Source organism: Sinohyriopsis cumingii, chromosome 11 (genome assembly GCF_028554795.1).
Source record: "Sinohyriopsis cumingii isolate HCF-2022 chromosome 11, ASM2855479v2, whole genome shotgun sequence".
Taxonomy (NCBI): Eukaryota; Metazoa; Mollusca; class Bivalvia; order Unionida; family Unionidae; genus Sinohyriopsis; species Sinohyriopsis cumingii.
The window spans coordinates 79,155,870-79,176,580 of record NC_142971.1 but is presented as its reverse complement, the minus strand read 5'-3'; the positions used below and the strand labels follow the sequence as shown (position 1 = coordinate 79,176,580).

Genomic DNA, 20,711 nt, shown 5'->3' with positions numbered 1-20,711 from the left:
TTGCCACCTGTATCTTACAATTATGTGAACATGTCAATTTTACTGAAGGACATGGAAAATGTGAAACATTTGGTGGACATACTTAAGTTAGTCCAGGTGGAGACGTTATGTGCAATGCAACATTTATGTGAAAAAATCCAGCCACATTCGACGGTCGAAAGTACATTGCCTCCCCACGTTGACAATTAGAACACAGCTCAGTCTGACATTGTTCTCAATGAGACTTCATCTGTAATTGGAGGCTACAGTATAACAAATTATGAGCTGAAAAGTCAACCATGTAGGTCAACGAGGAATATCCCTGCTCCTAGTCATTTAAAAGAAAGAACTGTTAGTAGTAGCACACGTGAAGATGTGCAATGCATGGACTCAAGCAGCAAAGAGACTCGGGTTAGTGCAAATAAGACCTGCTCTGCTTAATGGGATACAACAGCAGAAATTCATGATAATAATAAATCAGATGATGGTGAATTAAACCACAGCACAACCATATTAAAAATGGTCGCGTGTTCAGAAGACACCAACACCCAAGACAAGAATTTGGAAAACGATAAAACTTTTGCTAAAGTCACAAGCTCTCTGCAGAATAACGACCTCTGTCAGCGTTTCCATGTAAAACACTGCGCACAAATCTGCATCAAAGATGGCTTAATATGTTTACAAATGTCCAATCCACACACTAGTTTCTAAAAAGGCATGAAAGTGTTATCATAGGAAAGGCAGCATCTTCAAATTTGCGTAAAGTGCATCCAATGTGACAGTGATGCATATTCATGACAAGACTTGCCCCTGAAACGAGGGAATATGACATTTATTTGCAAATTGAGCATTACTCTGGAGTTAAGCCCACCTAGGTGGAAAAACTACAACAGAAATTTATTACCTATGCCAGCTTCAAAATCACATGCAATAACCCTACGCGCAATGTGATGATGAACGTGGATACGTGGCCAAGAAACGCCTTAGTTAGAAACTAATATCAAAGTTGGAATTGAGCCATCATCTCCACAAATTGGACTCAAATATACGTACTGGATACTTTAAGCATTTCTTTTAATAACTGTCGTTCATAGACTGGGGGCCAAGAGTGGCCGAGTGGTCTAAAGCGCTCTCCAATACGGATCACTGCCATCTCACCTCTGTCTGCGTGGGTTCGAGTATAAGATTCGGCCAATGTGGGAATGTGAGAAAGCTTGCCAGTACCTTCTCGTGGATAGGTGGTTCTTTCCAGGGTTTTCCCGGGTTCTTCCTCCACCATTAATACTGGCCGCCATGCATAGCCTATCATGTGCTGAGAAATGGCATTAAACCCCACAATAACAATAACAATCACAATAACATTAACAAGAAATATACAAAATGTAAGAACTTTATGTGATATTTCCAATATTTGTTTTCTTACAAGAATTGTGGCTTCTCGACAGTGAGTTAGACTGTCTCTCATCCGTACACAATGAGTTCTATGGATCAGGGGAATCATCGATTCAATCTTCTAATGATATTCATATAGGTAGACCTTATGGAGGTGTCAGGGTACTATTCCGTAGATCTCCTGCAAGTATCGTTGAAGTACAACACCTCGATGATCCCAGACTAATAGGTATTACTATCCATATGGGGGATTCCTCCTTGCTTTTTGTCAATATCTATTTACCTTGTGATCTTGTGGGAAATTTTTGGGAATTTATAGATTATTTGGGCAAAATTAATTCTATTGTAGAAAATGCTAATACTCTACATGCTTATGTAGTAGGAGATTGGAATGCAAATATGCTAAAATCAATACCCTTTGGAGATGAAATTCGCCTATTCTGTGACAAATATGGTTATATCATATCGGACTTAAAGCTAATAGTAGACCACACAACAAATTTCACTTATGTCAGTGATTCACACAATACAGTGTCTTGGCTGGATCATTGTGTCTCTACACAGTCTGCTCATTCTGCTATAAGTGATTCGAGAATACTTCACACCCTGGTAGGGTCCGACCATCATCCTACTTTATTTAATGACTACCAAGACTGATTTGCTTCCCAAATTTGAACCTTGCCCCAATTAACTCTTAAACTTGAAATACAACATCAATTGGTCAGACCTTACTTCTGACGAAAAACTGAACTATACTCAGACTTCTGCATTCTTATTAAACAAGATTGAGATCCCACATTGTGTTGCGATCTGTAATGACCATGGCTACACTAACCAGGCGCATATGAAACAGATAAATGGTTTATACACTGATATAGTAAAAGCTTTGTCAAACTCTAGTAATAGCTTCACTAGTAAATCCAAACGTGGTCACCGGGTTATACCAGGCTGGAATGACTGTGTCAAAGAACTACACGACTTCGCACGAAATGCTTACCTTATGTGGCGTGATAATGGTAAACCTCGTCACGGCCATCTCAGTAACCAAATGCGCCAAACAAGAGCACAATACAAATATGCTCTTAGATTATGTAAGAAGGAGGAAGTAAAACACAGAGCAGACTCGCTAGCACAAAAATTTGAAAATGTCGACCAACGTGAATTCTGGAAGCAAGTTAAACAAAATACTACGACAACTTCCAATAAACTACCAATTTGAATTGATGAGAACCATGGTCAGAATAATATATGCAACACGTGGAAAAATATTTTGAAGACTTGCTCAATAGTGTTAACAATGAATCGAATAAGAAGCATGTGCTTTCAGCATTGAATACACCTTCTGCTTGTATTGAGGTAATCACGTTATCTGATCTGAAATCCAAAGTGCAATAACAAGGCAAAAAGGTTGTAAATGTCCAGGATCAGATTTTTTGTATGTGGAACATTTTATATTTTCAGATACTAGACTTCATGTGCTTTTGATGATTTTTTTTAATTGCATGTTTGTGCATAACATTGTACCAGATGATTTCACAAAAGTTAACATTATACCACTCCTAAAAATCAAAATGGGTAACCTGGCAGACAAAAATAACGACAGATCTATAGCTCTTACGACTATTATTTCAAAAATATGTGAATGCATGATACTGCAAAGATGTGAAGTCACAATCTCTGATAATCAGTTTGGTTTTAAAAAGCAGCATTCAACAGATTTATGCATATATGCTTTTAAGCAAACGGTCAGCTATTATGTAGAATATGGCAGCCCAATGTTTGCATGTTTTTTAGATGCTAGCAAGGCATTTGATAGGGTCAATCACTGGACACTTTAAAAAGTTGATTGACATTAAAATACCTGTCTACATAGTTCATACGTTAGTTAACTGGTATGGTAAACAGTTGTATTGTGTGCAATGGGGAAATGTAATATCCAGCGCTTTCCATGTAACCAATGGGGTGAGGCGGGGGGTATTCTGTCCCCTTTGTTATTTAATATATATATAAAGACGAATTAAATCGTAAGTTTGGTCAGTGTCATGTGGGGTTACGTCTGCCACCAAAAGTGTTGTTTCTTAACAATTTTAGTTTTGCTGATGATATGTTATTGATAAGTCCTTCTATAACAGGTTTAAGGAAATTATTAAAAATATGTGAACAATGCGCATTTGAGAATGATATAATCTATAATACAAAATAATCAGAATGCAGTCTTTCAGCCAACTTCTTTCAAATCACCATCTCCTCCCCCTGTACATCTTAACGGCAATGATCTTACCTATGTCAACAGTTATTCATATTTGGGTCATATTCTGAAATCCAATCGGTCAGATAATGAAGATATGATGAGACATTACCAATTGTTGTGTACTCGAACAAACATGCTTCTACATAAATTCAAGAATTGTTCATTGAATATCAAAATTAGATTATTCAAATCTTATTGCTGCACTATGTATTGTGCTCCTCTGTGGACAACCTTTGGTGAATGTATGAAAAGAAAACTAGTTATTGGTTATAATAATAGTCTTCATTTTCTATTAGGTCTTCCTAGGTGGAACAGTGCCTCCAACATGTTTGTAAATTATAATGTATTCAGTTTCGATGAAATAATGAGAAAGTATGTATTCGCAATGATGACAAGAATATCTAATAGTAAGAACTGTATACTGAAATCTCTTTGGAACTATGACATTCATTTAAATTCTCATATTATTTGATGGAACAAATTACTATTAAATTTTGTCGTTTAATTTCATTCTTAATAATGCATGTCGCAGTTAATAGTTGTAGATGTATATGTATACTTGTAGGTATGACATATATGTTCTTTTATGTTTATAATGCTTTAATTTATATTTATATTTTATTTTAGAGGTATGGACTTTGTAGTCTGAAATAAAGAATTCTTATCTTACCTTATCTTATCTTATCTATCTATCTATCTATCTATCTATCTATCTATCTATGTGTGTGCTACTGTAATAGGATTAAAGTCTATTAGTATATGCAGACAAGAGACCCAAGTTGATTTTATATCACTTATCTGGCCTATGTAATATTGTAATATATAAATATACCTTTGATGTATGTGCTAATAGCTTTAAACTATACCATCAGCTGCAGGAATATCTTATTATTAGTTGCTGAAGCTCAGCAAATCAGATGCAGTATGACCATGTAAATATGCATAGGGTTTGCACAGCCAGTTAGATGCTGGATTCCCATATAAAGATGCCCAGATTTCGCTCATAAAAAATGATCTAACATGTTCATTACTTAAGTCCATTAACATCATAGTTTGCTTACTCATACAGAGATATTTTGATCAAATAAACTTCTTTACTTCTTAATCTAAATTTTAGGGACCTATTAAATTTATATTAAACCTTATTCTAGGGCTATATTGGTTTGTAGTACAAGATGCTGCATGGCTAAACTGCTTGAGGAAAGAAATGAAAATTGCACTCTACTGTTAATTTTCTGTATTTGAATTTGGCTTGTTATTTTGCCTTTCCTACATTAATTTTTTAAATACTGCTGAAACAGTGGGTGATCGGCATGCCACCTGCCACCTATTTTTGTCCATCCACCTTGTACACTGCACTCACACTTAACACCATTTTCAGGTTCAAAGTCACTTGTATCTCCACTAACACTTTCCAAGCTCCAATAATCTGATCCATTTCCAAATGTTAAAAATAGACTGCCTTCATCATGTTTATTAAACAGTATCTGCAAAACAAAACTGTCATCTGAAGACGAACTATGCTGGGAATAAGACATTTTTGTTTTTTATTTGGGTAGCTGGTATTAAACAAACATTTGTAAAACTTTCTTGAGGCAAGTTTCAAATAACAACAGGATGCTTGTTTCAGGGACCAATGTACCAATCAAACTTAGTTTTTTTTTTACATCCATTCATGTCAAGTCGAGGAACCCCGATGTGAAAACAGTTTTGAAAAAAAAAAATTGAGAAATGCTATGATACCTCTACCGATATATATATATATATATATATATATATATATATATATATATATATATATATACTGATTTTACACACAATGACCAACTATGGTCTGCATATTATATATATTTATATCCTGATTTTATACACACTAACCATGGTCAATATACTACATATATCTCTATTTTGATTTTATGCACATTGACCAACCATGGTCCACATGTTGCACATATCTCTACCTTGATTTTATACATACACACCAACCATAGTCTACATGTTGCACATGTCTACCTTGATTTTATACACATTGACCAACCATGGTTCACTTGTTGCACATATGTCTACCTTGATTTTATGCACATTAACCAACCATGGTCCACTTGTTGCACATATGTCTACCATGACTGTATAACATGGTCCACATGTTGCACATATCTCTACCTTGATTTTATACGCACTGACCAACCATGGTCCACATATCTACCTCGATTCTATACACATTGACCAACCATGGTCCACTTGTTGCACATATGTCTACCTTGACTGTATAACATGGTCCAAATGTTGCACATATCTCTATCTTGATTTTATACACCAACCAGTCATGATCCACATACCAGGTTATATATCTCTTGGTCTTTGTTGAAGTCACCACAAATAACATTATGATGATTATTTTCATTGTTTGATACTTATTCACACTTTTACAATCATTCCTATGACATTCTAATGCATTTGAATGTACACTTTTACAATCATTCCTATGACATTCTTATGCATTTGAATGTACACTTTTACAATCATTCCTATGACATTCTAATGCATTTGAATGTACACTTTTACAATCATTCCTATGACATTCTTATGCATTTGAATGTACACTTTTACAATCATTCCTATGACATTCTTATGCATTTGAATGTACACTTTTACAATCATTCCTATGACATTCTTATGCATTTGAATGTACACTTTTACAATCATTCCTATGACATTCTTATGCATTTGAATGTACACTTTTACAATCATTCCTATGACATTCTTATGCATTTGAATGTACACTTTTACAATCATTCCTATAACATTCTAATGCATTTGAATGTACACTTTTACAATCATTCCTATGATATTCTTATGCATTTGAATGTACACTTTTACAATCATTCCTATGACATTCTTATGCATTTGAATGTACACTTTTACAATCATTCCTATGACATTCTTATGCATTTGAATGAAAACTTTTACAGTCATTCCTATGACATTCTTATGCATTTGAATGTACACTTTTACAATCATTCCTATGACATTCTTATGCATTTGAATGTACAGCATGATGTTTTTATTCTCACAAAAACACACAAAAGCATTTTTGATTTCTCTCTAAATACACACTCACAAGACAATTTTCTTTTTTTAAATATTTCCCTTACATTGGTAGCCATGGATAGCTCCCCTACCCATCCCAGGAACTATCCTATATATATATATATATATATATATATATATATGCAAACACACATGCATACACACAAACACAAGTTTTGTTTCATGGCACAAAATATATGTAACTTTTAGATATGAGAAATATAAAATTAATTGCAATGCCTGACTCTAACATAACTACAATTATTTCTTTAAGATAAAGTATACAAGAAATTAGTCTTATTTCAAATTCACTGGCTTAAATCCTGGGTTCATAGCAGCAGCAAGGCACACAATTTAAGTATAATTTGATGTTTCTTAATGGCATTAAGGCAATTTTAAAGGTCACCCTACCCACCCATTAATTACTAAAATGATCAAATGTACAAGAGTAGAAATAAAACGTCTTGAAGGAAAAACACATATAATATGGCTCTAAATGAAGCTGCCACTGCACAAAGGCGTGTTTTGGAAATGTGTCTGACTCGCACTGTCAACAGCAGTGCTAAAATGTAAGCATCCTCTATGCCGGAAACCATCATTTAACATTAGCAACCTTACTATCAAATACTGCTTCATGCTTCAAATCACTAGATGTACATTATAGTCGTGTAACAAAACTCTAAGATAACAACTATAAGATACTTAAAAAACAATCAATGGTTGGTTTGTAAGTCTTTTTTAAGGCTAACAGCAAGCAAAGTTAAATGTTGAGGCTAATGTAAGTTTGTTTTAGGCTAACGGTTAAATTTGAGGCCTTTTCCTATTTTTGAGGTTGGCTTTGAACCCTGTTAAATCCTTCAAAAGCTGTTGCACAATCCCCCAAAACTAAATTAATGTTCCATACAAAAAGAATATTTGTCATTATTTGCTATTTCCAATTGTTTCTAGGTGAGTGTTTGTGGCAAGAACTCTATGCAGTAATTTGTAATTAAAAAAAATATAAGATTAGAATCTTTTGTAAATATGGATGTTAGGTCAAAATGCCATGTCCAATCCAATTGGTTTGGTAGATTAAGCTGGTTTTCCATTTAGTTAGTTCATTAGTTTCGGATACTTCAGTGTCTTTCACCAAGAGATACAATCAATTTTCTGCAATCCTTTCTTAGCATCAGGGAGAAGAAAAGGGTTTTTCTTTAAGTGTTGTTTATCTGACCACTGTGCATGATACTCTGGTCAAATGCTCTTGTTTGCTGCTAAATATTTGATATACAAATATTATAGCTGGTAGGAGCTGATATCAGACTATTTACTGACGTACATTGCCCATTTAAAAAGCTCTATTTTTTTACTCAGTTTTGTCCTTTCATAGATGGGTCAACTTTGTTATGTACAGTATGATATATGATCTCCATAACAGACTGCATGTTTTGAGTACAGTATGATATATGATCTATGACAGACTGCATTCTTGAGTACAGTTTGATATATGATCTCTATGACAGACTGCATTCTTGAGTACAGTATAATAAATGATCTCTTTGACAGACTGCATCTTTTGTGAGACCACTTTCTGTTGGTATGATAGAATGCATGTCTCAAGTACAGTATGATACACAATCTCTATGACACACATCATTCTTGAGTACAGTATGATGTATCATCTCTATGACAGACTGCATAATTTGAGTACAGTAATGATATACGATCTCTATGTCAGACTGCATTCTTGAGTACAGTATGATATATGATTTCTATGACAGACTGCATGTCCTGCGAGACAACTTGCTGTTGACAGATTTAGGTGGTCTTCCTTCAAGATGTCTTTATTTGTATTTGAAAGGAGTGATAATAAAATCATTATTATTCAAACCAAATAATAAGAAATTACCAAATTTATCCCATTACTTAACTACTCTACTCCTCATCAACAGGATTTAAACAGAACTAAATATGCATTCTTGTTAGTTTGAATCTTACCTATGGGTTGTAATGATAGATAATGTGACTCCCAGATGTGCCCTAGGAGAATGGGCATCCCCTGAAAATCTGTCTGTCCAACAACCCACACAATGATGTCATCAGGGCCTGATGATGGTGAGCTCGTTACAATGACAATATCCATTTGTAATTTCCTAGCCATTGCAACCACCACCACATGGTCTGCCCATTCTCCATCCCTCGCCATTCGTGTACAGTAGTCATCGTATGTTTCATTACAGATGAAACCATCCAAATGTATGGTGCCTTCAGATGCCTGAGTAGGAGAGAAACATTCACTTAGGTACTAGGTTAGATAATAAAAATTGATATTAAATTCATCATAAGACAGGGATGATGATGTTTTATTACACCATGTCTGATTAGTTTGTGTTCTCAGTGATCAATGTACATAAAATGCAACATAATTCTGTCATAAAGTCATTAAATGTTTCCATATTTATTTCATGTACGTTACAGGAAACTACTATGAAAAGATTGTCATGGTCATTGAGTGCATGGTGTGTTACCTGGGATATAATTGCTGAAAGCTCATTGCACAGTAAATTACAAACTCACACAATAAAAGTTCAAACTCACATGCAGATCTTGTATGGAGTGATGCATTTCACTAGAATCAAATGTCTGCATGACCAAACGAGCTTCTTAATGACTCAATATCTTTCCACAATGTATCATTAACAAACCATATGACTAATGTAACTGAATTTCCTTTAATGTTTACTCTTCTTATACTTTAAGAACATTTTGTAATAGTCATGTACTTAACAGACATAAATATGTTCAAAGCGTGTGCATGTATACATCCCGCTCTTTATATGCACACAAATTAGGACCCAGGTCTGCAGGTAAATGGCATCCATCACCTTTCCTGTAAGCACATGCCCCTATAAAATCTTGATCATGCACAACACCACCCTATATGCACCTGTGCATAGCAGTCACACCCACATGTCGACCAAGTAATTAATTCTCATCTGTACACAGTCATTCTGGATTCCTATGACAGAAACGTGTGTGTGCATGTTCTTTGATTGTATGCTGAGAATGGATACATTTGTGATGCAACACAGCCATAAAAGAAGTGCCTTTTACATGATTTCCCATATTGCTTACAGCTTCTTTTCACTAAGCCTTTAACGTGTTTCTCAAAAAAGGTAAAAAAGTTCTTCAAATTCCCCATTGTGTATCAGACAGCATACAATTTTACTTACATTCAGTACTCGATTAGTCCTCATGAAGGCAACTACCTCCTGGCGTAGCTGTTGTGGGGATTTTTGTACACCACAATTTAATCGCTGAAGCTGACTGGAGACAGCCTCAAAAAAGCAGTTCCCATTAGCGGGTGTTTCATCATAAAGTTCCAGCCCCATTGATTGACAGTTTACTTCCAATGTAGCTTGGCTGGAAGAAGCAGCTTGCTGTGATTTGTTTAGAATCTGGCACAACAATTTAGGGTCAGAACAAGGCACTCCTGTAAACAAAATTCCATATAAGCTTACAAACTAAAATCTGGCACTACAATTTAAGGTTTGAAGAAGGCACTCATGCACACAAAATTTTACATATGCATGCTCAATTGATCTTGCTCAGACAGAAGCTCAAGTTCCTGATGTTAAAATTCAAAAATTCATTCTGCTGTATCATCACTCCAAATACCTATCATACTGTTGTATCTACAAGTAGCAAGTGGTTGAAAAGTTTAGTGACCATTACAAATTTAGGTCATTGAGGCGGAATAATTTGGTTACTGCCTTGAACAAATGACAGTTGTTGTTGTTGTAGGGTTTAACACCATTTTTCAGCACAAGAGAGGCTATACATGGCTGCCAGTATAAATGGTGGAGGAAGAACCCGGGAAACCCCTGGAAAGAACTACCGACCCACAAGAAGCTACTGGCAAGCTTTCCCATGTAACCACATTGGCTGAGTCTGAGACTCGAACCCCCGCAGACAGAGGTGAGATGGCAGTGATCCGTAATGGTGAGCACTTTAGACCACTCGGCCCCTTGGGGCCCTTACAAATGACAGATAAAAATGACTGCAGACTTCAAGATAGATGTTGACAAAAGCAGAATTTTTATTTATGGCAAATTCAAATATATTACAGAAAAGGCAGAAGGTTATTTCACTAACATTCAGATCTTTTTACCATAACTGGCAACAGTAATTTTCATCTTATTCCTCAGGAAATACACTGAAATTCATTATCTGAAGATGGCTGAGTGTATGACTTTACATATTACCTGAAGATGTCTGAGAGTATGACTTTACATCCTACCTGAAGATGGCTGAGTGTATGACTTTACATATTACATGAAGATGGCTGAGTGTATGACTTTACATACTACCTGAAGATGGCTGAGTGTATGACTTTACATATTACCTGAAGATGTCTAAGTGTATGACGTTATATACTACCTGAAGATGGCTGAGTGTATGACTTTACATCCTACCTGAATATAGCTGAGTGTATGACTTTACATATTACCTGAAGATGGCTGAGTGTATGACTTTACATATTACCTGAAGATGGCTGAGTGTATGACTTTACATATTACATGAAGATGGCTGAGTGTATGACTTTACATATTACCTGAAGATGGCTGAGTGTATGACTTTACATATTACCTGAAGATGTCTAAGTGTATGACGTTATATACTACCTGAAGATGGCTGAGTGTATGACTTTACATCCTACCTGAATATAGCTGAGTGTATGACTTTACATATTACCTGAAGATGGCTGAGTGTATGACTTTACATATTACATGAAGATGGCTGAGTGTATGACTTTACATATTACCTGAAGATGGCTGAGTGTATGAGTTTACATATTACCTGAAGATGTCTAAGTGTATTTCTTTACATATTACATGAAGATGGCTGAGTGTATGACTTTACATATTACCTGAAGATGGCTGAGTGTATGACTTTACATATTACATGAAGATGGCTGAGTGTATGAAGATGGCTGAGTGTATGACTTTACATATTACATGAAGATGGCTCAGTGTATGACTTTACATATTACATGAAGATGGCTGAGTGTATGACTTTACATACTACCTGAAGATGGCTGAGTGTATGACTTTACATATTACCTGAAGATGGCTGAGTGTATGACTTTACATATTACATGAAGATGGCTGAGTGTATGACTTTACATATTACATGAAGATGGCTGAGTGTATGAAGATGGCTGAGTGTATGACTTTACATATTACCTGAAGATGGCTGAGTGTATGACTTTACATACTACCTGAAGATGGCTGAGTGTATGACTTTACATATTACCTGAAGATGGCTGAGTGTATGACTTTACATACTACCTGAAGATGGCTGAGTGTATGACTTTACATATTACCTGAAGATGGCTGAGTGTATGACTTTACATATTACATGAAGATGGCTGAGTGTATGAAGATGGCTGAGTGTATGACTTTACATATTACATGAAGATGGCTGAGTGTATGACTTTACATATTACCTGAAGATGGCTGAGTGTATGACTTTACATATTACATGAAGATGGCTGAGTGTATGACTTTACATATTACCTGAAGATGGCTGACTTTACATATTACATGAAGATGTCTAAGTGTATGACTTTACATATTACATGAAGATGGCTGAGTGTATGACTTTACATATTACCTGAAGATGGCTGAGTGTGTGACTTTACATATTACATGAAGATGGCTGAGTGTATGAAGATGGCTGAGTGTATGACTTTACATATTACCTGGTTGAGTGTGTGACTTTACATATTACCTGAAGATGGCTGAGTGTATGACTTTACATATTACATGAAGATGGCTGAGTGTATGACTTTACATATTACATGAAGATGGCTGAGTGTATGACTTTACATATTACCTGAAGATGGCTCAGTGTATGACTTTACATATTACATGAAGATGGCTGAGTGTGTGACTTTACATACTACCTGAAGATGGCTGAGTGTATGATTTTACATATTACCTGAAGATGGCTGAGTGTATGACTTTACATATTACCTGGACTGACTAAATAAATCATTATCTGAAGCTGCTAAACCATGTCTTTTTACACTGACTGGAAAGAAACTGATTTTTAGATTCATGGTTTGTAGCATGCTAAACCAAGTCTTTATATATTGACTGGAAAGAAACTGATTTTTAGATTCATGGTTTGTAGCATGCTAAACCATGTCTTAATACATTGACTGGAAAGAAACTGATTTTTAGATTCATGGTTTGTAGCACACTAAACCAAGTCTTTATACATTGACTGGAATGAAACTGATTTTAAGATTCATGGTTTTTCTAGCATGCTAAACCATGTCTTTATATATTGACTGGAATGAAACTGATTTTTAGATTCATGGTTTTTCAAGAATGCTAAACCATGTCTTTACACATTGACTGGAATGAAACAGATTTTTAGATTCATGGTTTGTAGCATGCTAAACCATGTCTTTATATATTGACTGGAATGAAACTGATTTTTAGATTCATGGTTTGTAGAATGCTAAACCATGTCTTTATATATTGACTTGAATCAAACTTATTTTTAGATTCATGGTTTTTCAAGCATGCTAAACCATGTCTTTATACATTGACTGGAATGAAACTGATTTTTAGATTCATGGTTTGTAGCATGCTAAACCACGTCTTTACAGATTGACTGGAATGAAACAGATTTTTAGATTCATGGTTTGTAGCATGCTAAACCATGACTTTATATATTGACTGGAATGAAACTAATTTTTAAATTCATGGTTTGTAGCACGCTAAGCCATGTTTTTACATACTGACAGGACTAAAATTTATTTATAGATTTACTGTCTGACACATGCTGAGCAATGTCTTTACATAAACACAGAACTTGCATTGACTTATGAATTTCAAGTCTGTAGCTTGACAGATAAAGGATCTATACTGTCATTCTACTAACAGTTTTTTTTAATTAAAAATACCTAAAACATACATGCATTTTTGATAGTTCCACTGACAGTGCTTTTACTGCAAACTAAATGTTCTATATCTGTTTGCATGTACACATTCTTCCAGTCACATACCATTAGGTGAGGTCAACTGTACATGTAATTTCTTACACTTGCTATTAGGGGATGTCAGCCACACAAATCACATGTACAGGTAATTTATAACACTTGTCTATTATAGTATATGAGCTACACAGGTGGCAAATTAATGTAGTAACCAGCAGTCATGCAATTATAAAGAGATTATGAATCAGACTGCATGTTCCAGCTATCTGGTATGTGACAAATGGTGAACTAATGTAACATTAGAAAGTGCTGATGTCATTTTCAATTCTCAAATTATGATTTTTAAGTCGAATAGTTGAGAATTTGTAATCTGCATTCTCAGCATTTAGTTGTAAATGTGATTATTTTACTTGCAATGTGGAGTGCTCTTTATCTGTATTACAATAAATCAGTCTCAAACTTGGTCTAGTTTTAAAGTAATCGCTGGACAGAGTAACAGTAAAGAATTAAACCTAAACGGTATGAACAGCCAATTTGTTTTCAAATAAAAACAATGACCTGCAACTCTCATCAAGTAAACACTTTGCGGAAATCAGGACTTTAGCACTCGGTAACATGTGTTATGCCATAATATATTTCCAGACTCGCGTTGTTAAAGAACAAACAAACCTAATCTGGTGGTGTGAAAACAACCCATGCCTAAACAGGAATGGAAATATGTGGCAGGAACATGAGCTGCCTAAAAGCAACAGTCACAAGTGGGTTTGATATCAATCACTTGGCTTACAAAACATTAGCATTTGACCATTTCAATAAACAGGCTCATGTATTGTGAAAACACAATATATGTCACATCTCTCAACTCCAAGTTACTGACTTGACAAATTTTACTGAGTACTTTTTATAAATTGTTATTAATAGCATACAATGCACATTATCATGAACTTAGTTAAAACATAATCAGATATACAGGTGCTATATGCTGACAAGCTCAACCAACCAGATGCTTTATTCATTGTTAACAACCTCAGTCAATCAAATGCCATCATGCCAATCAGGTGCTTGAGATATTGTTAATAACCTCAATCAACCAGATGCCATCACATCAATCAGGTGCTTGATATCTTGTTAACAAGCTCAGTCTATCAGATGCAAGTTCACATCATATCAAATAACATGCTTGAATTTCAGACACAATCATACTCAACCAATACTGTGATGACAAAGGCCTATTTAACAAGACTGATCAACAGTAAATTAGCAAGAGTCTCAAAAGTGATTTAAAATCTCTATATCCAGCACAAGACCAACTCAAAGATATATGCATGCCTCGATCATAATTAAAGTCAACCAACAGCTTGATGAACTTAATCTATTTACTATTGGTGAAATGATACAAAAGTGAGTATTGATATGATTCACCATACACAGCCTACAATTTGATATATTAAAGATACAGATACACATATCACTGTGATGGTCGTTTCATCTTTATAAGGAATATCACTGGTAAGGTTTGAACAAACATTAACCAGTATCAGAATTGAATTTAACATATTTCACTGTGGGACAAGCCAAAAGTGTAGCCTTCAAATTTCATAAAAGAAAACGAATACAAGAAATAAAGCAACATAGAAACTTCAAAACAAAAGTGATTATTAAATGATCAGTACAGTATTTAATTCATGCAGGAGGAACAAGTTGAAAATATCTCCTTCACATTGATATATCAGAGTCTGAACAGTGATGGCGCATACAATTATTAGCATGGAATTGCCAAGGAGGGGCAGATTTCAAACTATGTGAGTTTGTGACCTTATGCTAATTTATAGATGGCCAGTGGGTATTCTCAGTTTTGTTTTAATCTGACAGGAATAAGTCCATTGACACAGGACCATACCATGTCAGATACATGATGGACATCACATGACCATATATGGAAACAGAACCATAAAGCCATATATGCTAATTATTAAATGATCAGTACTGTATTTAATTCATACAGGATGAAAAAAATTGATATTTTTTTGACTGATAACGTTTACCTGGAATGTTCAATGTTCTAGCTCTCACATCTTGGACTTGAGGCAGGATCTGGTCTTGGATAGCTGTGTTTGCTGAATAAGAAAATGATGTCTTACAGACAAATAGATTTATCTAACGATACAACAAGCTAGTCATCTATTACCTGAAGAGTGATGTCTTAAACAAAGATATATATCTATCCATGCAACAAGCTAGTCAACTATTGATGAATGTGCTGTATTAATACACACAAAGAGTTCTATCTATCCATAAAACAAGCCAGTCAGCTATAATGTAAAGAAACATATATCTTACACATGAAGAGACCTCACATTAGAACAAGTTACTCAGCTATCTATTGAGCTTACACTGAAGATTTAACAAATTTAGAGACATTTTGTAAAATGTCTACTGTGATGAGGTCATCAAAAGTATACAATGGTGAAATTGGCTTCGGCTCTTGTGATAGAAATGTAGAGTTACTACTCAGACATTAAAGAGTGGAAAGGACATTTTGATGGAAAACTTAAAATAATGACACTTGACCAAGCTGATGAATATGAAACCCCCAATAAAGTACACAAGTCATGTTTGAACAATAATACATAAATATACTAAGTTTCTTCAATAAAGCTGAAGGAGAGTGTTTGATGCTATATAATGGAAATAAAAGGGTGATGGAAAACCAAATTACTAAAATCACCATAAAGATAGGACACTAATGTAGGGTACAACACTAAATAACAACTTAGAAATATAGAAAGCTTAACTACATAAACTCTAACAGGTTTAAATGTATTGACTGGAATGGAAATTGTGATAGGAAACTTATATGAATTAGTCATAACCTTTAAAATAGACTGAAAATATAGCACACAGTGCATCATGTAATGATGATATATGTCAAATGTCATCCAACTTCAGTTATTAAGCAAAGACTGAAAATATAGCACACAGTGCATTATGTAATGATGATATATGTCAAATGTCATCCAACTTCAGTTATTAAGCAAAGACTGAAAATATAGCACACAGTGCATCACGTAATAATGATATATGTCAAATTTCATCCAACTTCAGTTATTAAGCAAAGACATTGACCTTGAAGACAGGACTCCAGTTGTGGCAATCAACATACTACTTTAATGAAGTATAAGCAAAGTTAATTTCATTCCTGAATCTCAAATGACTGGAAATCTATAAAGACTGGAAGATGTAATGGAATCTCAAATGACTGGAAAAGTATAAAGAATAGAAATTGTAATGCATTCTAAAATGACTGGAAAGCTATAAAGACTGGAAAGTGTAATGGAAAAATTAAAATACTGAGTCATAAAGACAACCTTCAATACTGAAATCTCAGTGAGATATGTCACAACATTTCTAATGATGATGTACAAGTTTGACAACTTTTATATGTAGATCTTAAGTAGCCTCAAAGTTATTGGCAGTACACAAAAGAGATGGACAGAAGGATGGGTAAATGGTAAGGCAAATATTATCCAGCAAAAAGGTGATAAAGGACAATTAGTAAATAGATGGCAAAAATTTGATACCTAAGAAAATCATTAAGTGCTGTTACTCAATTTCAATGTGGAATAATCTCTAGTCACACCAAAACGTCTGGTGGTACAGCAAGAATTTTAAAGAGAGATATATATATATATATATATATATATATATATATATATATATATATATCAGATGGTCAAGTGTGATGTGATATGGTTTGGATTTTTAACACAGCTTTAACAATGTTTCAGTCATATCACAACAATGTCTGCAGTGTGACAGTTTATAGTGACATCTAGCACTCGGGCATCATGCCGCAGACATGTAGCATGATGTCCAACCCAGTCACATTATCCAGACACCAGGCCGACCAGTCCTAACAATAACCTCTTAATGCTGAGCGCCAAGCAAGGCAGCTGTTAGTACCATTTTTGGAAGTCTTTGGTATGACTCGGCCGGGGTTCAGTTGGTCTAGAAATTCTGTCAGTAGCATGTTTTCTATTGAAATTTCATCTGCTGATTGCAATTGTTATATCAATAACTATTTCAAAGTTAGTCTCTTAGTTTAATAACATAAACTTAAAAGCCCCTTATGATATAATAAATTTAGTAAAATTTGCACAAATTGTGTTGGGTGATTATGAGAAGCTTTTTTAAAGCGTTGTTCAATTTTAATAACAATAGCCATATTTGACAGCTCTGTATAAGTAATTTATGCATAAAGCTGTTGATACTAGATTATTTTCTGACAAACATAGTCAATTTCTGAAGAAAAATTTCCGATAACAAATCCTTTAAAGCTTTTACTTCTATGTTTAGTAACAGTGACTTGTGATCAATCATTTCTAAAAACATGAAAGCCCTTAATGTTGCAGTGCTTTCTGTGAGATTTAGCATGATTATGTTGTTCAGTTCTTCAAATGTCATTTACATGTTTTTCTATTGAATTAAATGTGGTCATATTGTATGGTGGATAGACATCACGAGCACAAAATTCAAGCCCTTTACACAAGGGTCTTATGCCAAATTTGTAAAATTCTCTTGAGAAATAATTGTCAATCAACTGATTGAAGTTTTTGGGTTGTTTTTGTTTTCAGTCATGTTGTTGTTGTTGTGGGGTTTAATACCATTTTTCAGCACAAGAGAGGCTATACATGGCGGCCAGTATTAATGGCGGAGGAAGAGCCGAGGAAAACCCTGGAAAGAACCATCGACCCATGAGAAGCTACTGGCAAGCTTTCTCATATACCCACATTGGCTAAACCCAAGACTCGGACCCAAGCAGACAGAGGTGAGATGGCAGTGATCCGTAACGGTCAGCGCTTTAGACCACTCGGCCACTCGGGGCCGCATTTTCAGTCATGTGGTTTAATTTTAATGCTGTTTAACATCAGTTGTACACACATGAAAGCCCTCTGTTCCTGAATCCCTTGGTGTCCAATTCTATTTGGCAGTGTTTTGATAAAATCTTACTTAATGGTCTCCTTAATTTTAATAGATGCCATACTGTTTGAAGGTTTAAGGTCGTCCTGCCAGGATGCTTTGTATTAAGGATGAGCAAACTATGTCAAGAATTCCAATGCTACAAACTGTAATTCCAAGTCTGATATAAATTGGATCAGAAATATTACCTCTAGCATTCTAAATGACTAAAGCCTAAATATCTACCAGGCACATTTTTATCATGCAGATTATACAGTAAAGAACGATATAATATGACACAAAATAAATCTGGGAAACACAGCTCTGATATTTACCCTATTGGAAACATTTATAAATGGTCATTACCAGTGTGAATCGTAAAAAAAGTGAGTTACATTTAATCTATCAGAAGGCAAGGAAATAATCATTGGAGGAAACATTAATTTCTAATGATAAATTCTATTTTATTTATTTAATATGGCTATCGCAAGAAATATTTTATTTGAGAGAACAATGCTACAATGAGAAAATATTATTCTCTACTAACCCCTAAAAGTCATTGTTCCTTCTGTGCTTTCAGAAGTTTTCCTCTTTGATAAAAGTAAAAACTTTTCTTATGGACACTTAGGCTTAATGCTTTAACATCCATAAAATTTAGAGCTCTCTTTCAATTTCCTAATCTACAATGCATTGTCTTGCTTGTCTATCTAATGTGCAAGGTATGGAGAATGCTTTCTTTCAAAACCACAGCAAAATATATATATATATATATATATATATATATATATATATATATATATATATATATTAAAGACCTACCAAATGAATATTAATTTATCTATTCCTGGGACAAGAAGACCTGCCTAAAGAATAATGCCTTATCCATTCCTGGGACACTAAAATAAATAGCAAGACTTCTGCTAAGGAGACTGAAACATCTTAAACTTTCTCTTGCTTACCTGTATTTCCTCCTTTTCCTCCTAGATTCCCCTGAAATGCAGATAAAGTAAATCATGAGAAAAATTTAGCTAGTATAAAGATTAGATGTATCTTTCATATTTGTTGCCAATAGACTATATCTTAATTTAGTATTTGATGCTTAATTCTGTGAATTCTATGCTTAGTATGTGATGATTATTTGTGTAGACTGTATTCTGATTTATTATATAATGCTTATTTATGTTGACTGTATTCTGATTTATTATGTAATGCTTATTTATGTGGACTATATTCTGATTTATTATGTAATACTTATTTATGTGGAATACAAGGCACTGATAGCTATGGGGATGAAACCATTATTTTATTTCCATAGACATCTTTGTCTGGGAAAACAAAACTATTTTCTGAACTACCTGTCCCAGTACACATTGTTATAACCCTATGGTCACAAACTAAGTAAAGATAACAGCACAAACCATGAAGATGAATGGAATCCTGAATAGTCCTAAAATGTTATATCAAGTCAAAAAGTACAGAGATTCCAAATGAGTTCCAGTGGTATTCTGAATGATGTGCACTACTGTACTGGTGTACCAATACATGTACTGATGCATCACAGCGATATAATCCTAAAATGTCTTTAAATGAATTAAATTAATTCTAAAATAACGTTTATTCCAAGTGATCTGAGCACTTTGTAATTCCAATAAATGATTGATTTAAAGAAATGAATCCCTCAAGCAAACATCTAAATGTTTTCTAAGACTGATATTAATACTAGGTATGTTTAAAGTTTAAGCAGGCATCACAGATGGACAATACACATTCATCCTAGAATGGTATGAAGCTGTAAACAATGTCACATGCTTTACACTAACCAATCAGGAATTAAGTCACCTTGACTTTTCAGGAACTCCTGTCCTGAAGTCAGATCACATGACCTTTACTTGGATAAGGGTACAAATCAACCCCGAGTCAATGAATGAATCCACACATTAAGATCACAATAATAACCACTCATAAAAGTCTCTGGAAATTAAGCAAAAGTCTGTTTATATGAATGAACCTCCAAAACATGGTAGTGGACGTTTGCAATGTCCCACTTGA

At 34.5% G+C, this 20,711-nt stretch overlaps 1 protein-coding gene across 4 annotated transcripts in view; it reads right to left on the bottom strand.

Moving 5' to 3' along the window:
- The window catches only part of LOC149788810 (uncharacterized), a 104,453-nt gene that overhangs the window by 13,442 nt on the left and 70,300 nt on the right, over positions 1 to 20,711 (bottom strand). For all 4 annotated transcript variants that reach the window (XR_016424254.1, XM_089974939.1, XM_089974940.1 and 1 more), the window contains 4 exons: positions 19,622 to 19,652; positions 15,749 to 15,820; positions 9,925 to 10,184; positions 8,690 to 8,966 (listed from right to left, as the gene is read on the bottom strand). Coding sequence is in view for 3 of the 4 variants with exons in the window: in XM_089974939.1 (XP_089831065.1) it covers positions 8,690 to 8,966; positions 9,925 to 10,184; positions 15,749 to 15,820; positions 19,622 to 19,652 (640 nt within the window). In the remaining variant the exon portion in view is untranslated. The remainder of the gene's footprint in view (positions 1 to 8,689; positions 8,967 to 9,924; positions 10,185 to 15,748; positions 15,821 to 19,621; positions 19,653 to 20,711) is intronic.